At 40.4% G+C, this 10427-nt stretch overlaps 1 protein-coding gene across 2 annotated transcripts in view; it reads right to left on the bottom strand.

The window, feature by feature from the left end:
* Nucleotides 1–1644: 1644 nt before the first annotated feature.
* The window catches only part of LOC148030884 (1-phosphatidylinositol-3-phosphate 5-kinase FAB1B-like), a 64881-nt gene continuing 56098 nt past the window's right edge, over nucleotides 1645–10427 (bottom strand). For both annotated transcript variants that reach the window (XM_087684421.1, XM_087684422.1), the window contains exons 6-12: nucleotides 6078–7073; nucleotides 5368–5696; nucleotides 5094–5220; nucleotides 4813–4965; nucleotides 2935–4725; nucleotides 2409–2675; nucleotides 1645–2319 (exon numbers count right to left, since the gene is read on the bottom strand). In XM_087684421.1, coding sequence (XP_087540547.1) covers nucleotides 1969–2319; nucleotides 2409–2675; nucleotides 2935–4725; nucleotides 4813–4965; nucleotides 5094–5220; nucleotides 5368–5696; nucleotides 6078–7073 — 4014 coding nt within the window. In that variant the 3' untranslated portion in view covers nucleotides 1645–1968. The remainder of the gene's footprint in view (nucleotides 2320–2408; nucleotides 2676–2934; nucleotides 4726–4812; nucleotides 4966–5093; nucleotides 5221–5367; nucleotides 5697–6077; nucleotides 7074–10427) is intronic.

Below are 10427 nucleotides of genomic sequence, written 5' to 3'. Positions count from 1 at the left end.
CATATGGTTGTATTACACCTTGCAAAGTGGAACTTATTATGCATAAACAACAAAGTTGTTAGCAAGTATGGTATTGGGTATGCAATATACCTTGCATAGCCCCCTTACATGAAACAACCTGAAGACTGAAGCAGTAGCTGCATCCTCGCATCTCGTCTCAAAGGGCTTCAGAACATCATCAACAACGGACTCGTTTTGTTAATAGTTGCATGGAAGTTGTCGCCTACTGCCACACATGGTGAGAATGTTAGCACGAGGAAAGGGCATGTGCAGGTATACTTTTGTTCACACAAAAAAAGCGTATCCTCAAAACCACCCTTCACATTTGTATGGCTTTGGTTGCATTAGTGCGAATCAGCACGCCTCTGAGAATCATGGCTCTCCCTTGGTCCTTGCGAAGGTTACCTTTCATAGCCCGATCTCACAGTTGTAACATGCTCATTTGCAATCCACATTATGTAAGTGTACCTGCAATTTCACATTGCTCAGTCTTCACTTTGGCGAGTATGTTGCCTTTGCAATGAATATCACACAGCTACAATGCTATCTAGATATGGAGGAACTTTCATTTTAATTTGCTTTAAAAATGTACCCCTCTAAAAAGAGGAAAAAGGTATTCGTACCTTTGGACATCTCCATACCATATAACTTAAATTGCAATCTTGAGAAAAATGCCACTTGACATCTTCTCTGCTTAGAAATTGAATTGCCCTGCACATTAAATATAAGTTCCCCACCCAACAAACAAAAGAAGAAAAACATTGTACACATTAAAGTAGCATAGTGCCCATAGGAAGCATAGCTCAAACTGAGATATCCACCAGAAGCGGTGTGGACAAAAGAGATCAAGGTGCCAATATTCTGTAAACAAGAATAGTATAATCAGCACTAAGCCACATCAAAATAGAAGGACGTTTGAATCACCATGACATCTGAAGCAATACGGCCAGAACTAGTTCCACATAGCCCCCCTGCATTAAGCTTCTGATATTCTGGACTTTCTGGACAAGTTTGGAAAACACCTTCTAAGGACTTATCATTAAGGCTACCCAAGATCTTCAAAACGTTAGCATGTTTATTATGTTACCCTGTACCCATATGCACACTTGCATATCCTGTATCCAAGGAAAATGGCTGCAACATCCATTAGTCATAGCAAATTTTACCTGGTGTCTCACAGACATTGAAAACTGTACATACACAGAATTACTCAAACGTTATGACAAAAATACAAGACTACTCTGCTAAGGCATTCAGTACTTGCTCAAACTATGGCTCCAAGAACTACACTAGCCAAAATCATCACATAAGAGAGAGATTATGTCATTCTGAAGCAGAATTACATTAACTGCTTTTGTAGGGACAATCCTGAGACTGATTCCCCTTGCCATATTGACGTCTCTGCATAGACAGTATTGAAACTCTAGTACCTGCTCCAAAACAATTCACTAGTCCCTTGTTGTTTTTAGCCCTTGATAAGTACACACCTGCAATTTGCTTCAAAACAGCATGTAAATATGATTAAATGTGCTCACAAAGAACTGGATGATGCTCTCCAAGAAATGTTCAATAACACTTGAATCTAATCTACCTCATATTTGCATCAGAGCAAAACTCATACTGGTAACTGCTCAACAGAATACACATGCAAAAAAATGATAAGTAAAAATCTCCCGATGCATGTATTTATTATTACCCTTACAAAATAGCTGTAAGGGTTTCAACACATGATCAATTGCTTACTGCTAAAGTAAGAAAACTACTGCCAAGTAGGAAGCATGTACAAGGACTGGCAGGTTTGTAGCAAATCCTGAAATCAGGACCACAGTTTGTTCAAAGAATGCACAAGTGGTGAATTTCTCAGACATATGGGAGCAGCAATGAGCTCCCAACCCTCAGGAGGACATTTCTTAATGTACAAGGCCTTGACAAGGGCGCCAAATCCTGGATATCTTTGAACCAACTAGTTTATATTGTATCTGACTCTTCAACAGCTCCACCTTTTGCAGCAACTAAAGAGTTGTTATCAACAGCTTCAGTGTTTGGTACACCTGCCCCTACAGTAAGAGGTGACCACTGATCTGGAACCATTAAAAAATACGTACTCATGGCCTTCCGAAATCGTTTTTTATACTGCTTTGGTGATATTACAGTTGGTGTGGTATTCTTTGGACCACCGAGTATACCAGAGGCTTTCACCCAGGTTTCCAAATGTTTGTCCCACGTGTACTGTCTCATGAAATCAATGATCCCAAGAACCAACTCTCGTCGTTCTTCATCTATTCCAACAAGCAAGGAATAATCCATAACATCGACAGACTGCAGTTCCACCAAGAGTCATAAAAATCAGACAAATGAATATACAAGCCAGAACTAAAAAAGGAGGTAAAGATATGAATAGTACTGACCGCCAGAAAAGCAGTATCATTCCACACTGCTCGCTCTAACAAGCGCTTTGCTTTATTGCTGATAAAAATAGGATTAGTTTGAATAGACTCGAGTAAGTTTTGGTCCAAAAGTACTGCATTCTTTCCTGATACATCAGCATTGTACCGAGACCGTAAGGAACCTTTCAAGTCATAAACTCGAGTCACATGGCGCCCATATAACAAATTTTCCATGACCATCAGGTCCATGCGCACTTCCTTACCACCTTTTCCATGCTTAACCATCACCTGTCAAGTAAACCTTATTTTCAACTTAAAATGCTACAGAGATCAAAGCAGGAGAATGCCATGGAACTAGTACAACATGGAGTTTGATGTCAACCATATGTTGCATTAGATGGAAATAGCAAATTTGAAGTATACACAACTTCGAAAGACTCAAATGACCAAAAGAGAACTTGATGAGAGTTACACGCAGACAGACATGGGAAGTTTCTCAGAAAACTGATCTCAAACGTAGTTCTTTGAAAACCAACAGGAATCTAACCTGGTATATACCAAGAATCTTTGCAAGGCAAGTCGGACTTCCTGTGATTAGCGCATCAGAAATATACTTGAAATACGCAGGTGCAAACATCAGAAAAGAGTCCAGCTCAGTCCTGGTCACTTGTTTGATAACAAATCTATCATCAGCTGTCTTAGCAAAAAATACATTGCTCTTTCCACCTTGTGCTCCCCACTTCTTACAACGGCAAAGAGAGCGTATAAAGTCCATCCCATTTGGACAGCATTTTTTCCTCAACCCATCAAACTGTCTTGCATAGTAGCATGTCACAGTATATTTTATCTTCTCTTGTGGTCTGTCATCAGTGAAGCTGACCTTTATGTGCATAGCTTTGGAATATAGCAAAGGATCATCTGATGAAAGATCATTTGAACTTGAAAAGCTTCCTTCCATACTGCTTATTCTGTCTCTATCACCTTGCTCTGAATTGCTGTCTGTTACCTTCAATGGATGGGACAAACCACCATCAAAGAGATCAGATAATGCTCTCTCCTTGTCTTTGTGCTTATCTAGTCTCTCTGATAAATGAATCTGATGTTCTTGTGAAGTGATTGCATAAGCAATGATGCTGGTTGGTTCATCCTCATATACGGACACCACAGTTTCAGTGATACCAACAGGAAGAGAAATTCTGTGACCCTCTGGACCTATTGCATGATTTGCTTGAGATACAACAAACGGTGAGGTGCAGCGAGACTCTGCATCTTCCCTTGGAGGTGAGGACAAGGGAGTACTTTCACTGTAGGGCCTAGAAAAGCTTGAGTAAGGTGCTCCTACCCAGCCTTCAATGTCAGAAGGTTCTCCTGCTCTAGCTGGTGACGTAAGAGTGCTTGTGAATTGTGGATCCAGACCGCTTGTTCCTGTTTCTTGTGAAGAGAGAATCTTTCTAGAGCTACAATTGCATCCTGATGAACCCTCATCAGAAATCTCAGAGCTGGAAAACTTATGTCCACTACCAGACTTTTCTCCTGGAGCTTCCGTATCAGTTGTCTGAGATGAGATATCTTGTTCAACTGATGATATACCCATGCTCTGGCCTTTGCCTGTCCAAGCAGCTTCAAATGTATCTGACAAATCTCCAAAGGAAGAAAAATGTCCTTCAGATAAGGACCGGTGGACCCCACTCTCATTCAGCTGTAATTTGGAATCCAACGTATTTCCTCGTTCTACCGGCCATGAGTTACTTGCAGACCAGCTGGTGATTGCATGTGCCACATGTCCAGATCCCCCACCTTGAGAGAGATTCTCTGAGTTACTCAGTGCTTCCACAGACTTAACTTTATGCAAGCCCCCTATTTTTCCAGATGGATGTTCTCCATATGAATCATGAACTACCACTGCACCAATATTTGCTAGAGTTGTCAAACTCCTATCCATAGCAGTATCTGATCCCTTTAAAGGAGCTTTCATGGACCCAACTGCAGAGGTAACCTTCATCTTGTCCAATAAGCTTGTACTCCCATCCATGACTACTTGAGCAGGCTTGGCCGCACCTGAGTTGGGATCTGTTGTAACACACATATCCAAACTTTTGCTAGGAATGCTACTTCTTTCATTCCCAAAGCTGAACTCCTTGAGAAGAGATGAAAGTGAATCTCGAAGCAGCTTTAAATCAGTCTTCCCTGGCTTCAAGAAGCATAGCAAGTTTTGGAGCCAATTATCCCACAGGGAAGAGCATAAAGATATGCTTTGATTTATATAGTTTAGTTGCAATATGTCAACATGTGGCTGATCCATTCCATGGCTTGCTGATGCAGCAGAATCCAGAGCTGTCTGGAAACAGTGTTTAAATGTCAGAAAACAACAAGGGTTTTTTGAAATGCACACTGAGGAAGCTATCTCACACCACTAGCTTGTGACCTGGAATCTGATTTTGTGCTTGAGTAAAGTATCCTCCATTAGTGATATCAAATTCTCAGCCTCTTTCACACTGCTGTGGCCCACTGCCTTCTCCTTGATTTGATGAAGACGCTCAGCTACACTTCGGAAAACACGATCTCCTTTTTCAGTAATCTGTTGGAGTGAACAGGAAAACATCAGTGTAAAACTGGACACTTTCAATGGTAACAAAAGAAAGCATAGAAGAACTCATTACAGAAAAACAACAGCACCATTACTGTGGGACTCTGCACCCACAGTACCTCTAGAATTTCTTGATGTAGCCAATCCTGGTGTTCAGAGTAATGGAACTCCAGCTTGGAAGGAGGTAAATACACAGAATACACATTGACAGGAGAATACCTAAAGCAAGCCACCAAATTACCAAACCTACAACCACAGCAAACTTTCTCAATCAGCATGTACATTACTACTAAACTAATTGTCCGTCTTGCTGAGTATTTTTGTGTAATTGCTCTTCTATAATGACAAAAAATGTGCTCTAAATTGTGTTCCTGATATAAATGCTAAACTCACCCATAAAACCTAAGGCAATCTCGGTGCAATGAGTGACCACAGGAAGCAACCCGACTTGCAGCTGCATGATTTGAAAAGCTCAGCTCCAAGAACTTGCCAAAAGATAAACCCCATGCAGCATCTGACATTACAAGCCGGTGTGTTGACGGGGGAATGCCATTACTTCGAGCACATTTCAAGCAGCGATGCCACATCCAAATCTTCCCATCCACCTCACCAGGAAGAGTTTGATTCTGCTTGTGAACAGATATTGTCAGGCTGCCTTGCCTATGGGTGTAGCAATCCACGTGGGCATCTTTTGGCTCCCCACAAGCCGAGCACTTAAAGGTCTGCCACCACACTCAAGTATTAAGTTAGAGCAAGCATTACCAAACATGAACAGTAACTCCTACTGGCTAATTATGAAGCTTAAAAGTAAGAGAGCTCCAAACTCGATAAGTAATTATCAAATGAACATACTAAGCCCCAAAATTCATATGCCATTTCTTTTTGAGATGGATAATCATCTAAGCTGATCAATTAAGCTATGCATTTGATGATGCAAACTCAACGGACTTTGCACATGGAGGGTTATACTTTGAAAAGGGAATAGAGTTTAAAGATGCACAAAAGAAACTGGGACAAACGCAAATGAAATGTGGGACAAAAGCAGATGAAATGAGATACACCAGAAATCTGGAGTTGTCATGATATATTGGGTGAAGTCTTACCAAATCAAAAACTGTCTCCCGCAAAAATCTCCCAAGGGGTTTGTCAAAAGTGCCATAGTACTTGATTCTGAACAGATGTCCTCTTTCACAGATAGTACCTTTCCTTAAACAGCTGCTGGAGAAAGAAACCAAGATACTTTGGTGATCAGAAGGGGAGGGTGGAAAATCTTCTGGAATGACCTCTTGGTCTTCATTCTCCTGGTTGCTGGACACTGATGAAAGATTCGGCTCTAAACGGCTGGAATTCAATCCTGTCTTCTGCATTTGTGTGTCCTCTCCATGATCTTCAGCTTTGACTGAAGAAGGAGAAGCACCATCAGGACTCTTTGAAAGGGGTTCTGAAGTCAACAGAGAGTTACTTTCTCCAAGCAAGGCACGTTCATCACATCTGGGGATCTTAGCTATAGGCGACTGAATAGCCTTTGCTGATGATGTAGCCTCCAAATAACCCTTCTTCAAAGAAGCGGTCAAACCCATCATGTCTTCTGAAGTCATAGCTTGCGAAAGCTTTCCTAAAGTGGCCCCAATCATCTCACGTAAAGCAAAACCTGTAACACTAGACCAAGGCTTTGTATTGTCCACATGATCAGCATTGGCCTCCTGCCCTCTAAAAGGACTGCTTAGTGGAGAAGTGGCTCTAGAGGAGACAACTGAAGAATTCCCAGATCTTGAAAGTGGCACTCCAGGTAAAGACTCTCTGTCCACCATTTGAGCTGACAGTGATGGACTCATTGATAAACCTGCTTGTGTCTTAACCCCAGCTTGTGATGGTGGAGGTAAGAAACCAGACACTGTTGATATGGACATGTCTGACTTCGATTTTTTGTCTGGAAGAGCGACACTCAGTGGAGACTTGAGACGCAGTTCAGGTACATTCACACCTTCATCAACAAGAAATGATGTCTCTAGGGCCAGATGATAAGCTGCAAATACAGCATACTGAACTGCACGTTTCACCTTCTTCAACATGGTGCTATTGGATCCCTTAAGCAAAATCTGAAAAAAAAAAAATTTTGAGCACTCATTTTCAGCTATTAGAATACAAAAGAATGCTGAACAATATCAAGTCAATAGAAATTTTGGTTAAATAAGTTGGTTTGCAGCATTTTATGATAGTCTATTCATACATTCTAGAATAGAAAAAACATATCAATGTCCAAATACTTCTGGTTTTGAGAACAATTCTAGCAACAATTTCATACACCCATGGAACATCAGACTTATATTGTGTTGTTGCATTCTTTGCAATGGAAGTTTAGGGGGGAACCATCTCAACCCTCCACATGGGATGACATTGGAAAAAAGGAAATTTTACTTTTTGAGGAGACATTTGGGGATCAAACCAGCACATTTTACTCAATATGACTAGTTGAAAGCAAATGTCCAGCCAATAGAAATCTGAGCATTTGAGAGAGTTTTCAAGTACACAATGAACATCAAATCCATGGATATGGGCTAGAAAAGCTTGGAGGCTAGCAAGAAATCGCAAAGATACAAACAGTAGCATGACTTAATTAGAAACCAAATACAATGAGTAAAAGATGAGCCATGTTCTATAACATAATCCAGCTTAGGTGGTAGGTCAGAAGAACATCAGGATTTCACAATTAGTTAAATTTCATTCAAATTCATCACAAGTTACTTCGCATCATGAATGTCTTCTTCAATTTCATGTTGGCACTTGCCAAATAAGCTCATAGTGTCAAGTGATGTCCTATAGAGACATGGATCGTTGGGTTGTTATTGCTATTTTGACATTGATTGCAGTTTGTATGTTTGAGTAGATAGATATATGGCATTATGCTTCTTTTATGTTTATGAAATCTAGAATCTAATTAATGGATTCTGGAATACAGCGTACTGTGTATGTGTTACGTAAATTGTTGACTTGTTGATTGTTCAATTAGATTTTATGCACAATGTTGAATCGTGTTCAATAAATGCTTTGTTGCGGCCCAAGCAGCTTGAAGTATTTTCACATATATATAAAGTTTCAATAATGTTCATCTCGAATGAAACCCATTTCTTATATTTTAGGCTTTAGGAAACTCGCAAGAAACTTTGGAAACTCGTTTCATACCTCCTTTTTCTAAAACCCTTGGCAACTATGAATGAGCCAACAACATAACCTTAGTTACTGTAAGGAATGCATTTGTTTTGTCTATTGGGCAAATGTGTTGACACCATAACATTGATTTTATCAAGGTTCACTGAAAGCCTATTGTCCATCACCTAGGAGTGTAATGCATCCAAATGTCTCTATAGTCCTTGTGGAGAATCAGCTATCAATACAATGTCGTCTACATATAGTAAGAGAGGTATCCAATGTAGGCCATTTCGTGGCCTACACATTGATGCCCTTTGATCCATGATCCGAGCTCCTTAGGCATTTAAATTGTCATTAAATGCAATTGTTGCCCCTAGTGTCCTAGCACGAAGTGACACTAGGATTAGGGTTTATTTTAGGGTTTCCTATGATGGTTAAGCCGTTAGGGTTTTATTTTTTATTATTTAAAGACATTTCGTGTCTCATTTGCACAAGTGTGGCATTATTCAGTGCGATCGCCTAGAGCATTGTACCCCCTCCCTCTCATTAATTCATTACTTCTCATTCATGATCGAGTATTGTTGTGAATTGATTAATTCTTTCATTCTCATACATTTTTCCATTAAATTAATCACACAATCGCTCCACTCCTAGGCCAACAATGGTATCACAGAGAAGTTCATTCATTGCGCTCTCCATTGCTTGCCATCATTCACCACCAACCATTGCCCTTGAGCCCTTGCTCGGTCGATTGCCCCTCGCGCCGGCTCTAATTCTCTCATTGGCAATTGCACTCCCTACTGCCATCTTCATATGTTCTGCACCAATCATTGCTCAAGGCTCCACCCTACATCTCCTGCGCAAATATTCCAAACACCAGAGGTTTTGCCTTGCAATCGTCATAGCCCATTGATGGTTAGGTTGGTTGCAGAACTGCAACACACTATCTGCAGCCTTGTCAACAGACTGCCACACCTAATTAATTCTTCACCAACCTAGCGACACGCAAAACAACCACCTGCACCTCAGCTAACACACTCGTTACGTCAGCTGCCCGTTGTTGCTAGTCACGCTAGCGCCCACTATGTCTCGTCATCATCCTATCTATCTACCACGCCCCGTTGACCTGCTAACGCGACGCCTCTGCCCGCTGCCACTGCCTCGACAATCGCTATCATATACGCCAACACCCCACTGTCCTATTAATTGCCGACAGCTCGCTAACACGTCACCAACACATCTGCCGCCTTGATCCCAATTGGCCAACAAATTATCTTATCTTAATTCTTCATTATTTTTAGATTCCAGCAAGCGTTTGTTTTTGCATAAGCCCCCTTCTAAGCACGAAATTGGCCAAAATTGGAGGGTTTTACTAAAATCGCCCAAATTGTCCCAACTTGCAATAAAATTCAGAGATTCTTGATCTATTTCACCAAATTCCTCATCGAATCAAAGAAATTAGCTGATTGTCATCATCGAATTTGTGGCTTTTCAACAAATTGACCAATTTTCACTCCAATTTTGCCACCAAATTTGGGGCTTTTCAAGAATTCAGCATTCTTCATTGACATTGAGGCAGATTTCATCACCAAGCATAACATTTAGCATCTTTCCGGTAAAAATTTTACCTGAATTATCAAATTTCTCTTCAATTTCCCAATAAAATTTGGGCCTTTTCGTCATTCAAGCCCAATTTCACCCCAATTTCTTCAAAAAACTTGGGGCTTTTCTAAAATTCATTGAATTTCATCAATATCAAGGCTCCATTAAGATTAAGGCGCAGCATTCAGAATTAATTGGGTGAAAATTGCACCCAATTTCTTCAATTCCTCTTCATTTTTTCAAGTAAAATCTAGGGCTTTTGCCCAATTTTAACACCAAGGTGCCCAAAATTTGGCGCTTTTGCCTCAATTCCTTTTCTTGGCCCTCGACATGCTCCAAAATTATATTATTTGGCTGCTGGCCCTGTTCTTTCCCGACATTGAAGACAAATTTGATTATTTTGGCGTATTATTGCACAAATTTTCAGTCTATTCTACTGCTGACCACATTATTGGAGCATTTCCAGCGATTAATCTCTAATTTCAGCATATTGCTGACCACCCCCTTGATTGGGTAATATTTATTTTTGAAAATAATTATTTTCAGCATATTTTTCTCCCTCCTCAGCAGAAACACAGCAAGCAAAATTATTATTCTTCATATTACTCAACTTCATCAAGACAGACAACAATTCTTCTATCAGTCACTTATTATTGTTTGGGCATCTATTTTCTCTTTCTTGACTTGGAAAATAATCATTT

The sequence above is a fragment of the Lygodium microphyllum genome, chromosome 9 (genome assembly GCF_053477565.2).
Source record: "Lygodium microphyllum isolate KBCC chromosome 9, Lygodium_microphyllum_v1.1.10, whole genome shotgun sequence".
NCBI lineage: Eukaryota > Viridiplantae > Streptophyta > Polypodiopsida > Schizaeales > Lygodiaceae > Lygodium > Lygodium microphyllum.
The sequence above is the reverse complement of the archived record's forward strand: the minus strand, read 5'-3'. Positions and strand labels throughout refer to the sequence as shown.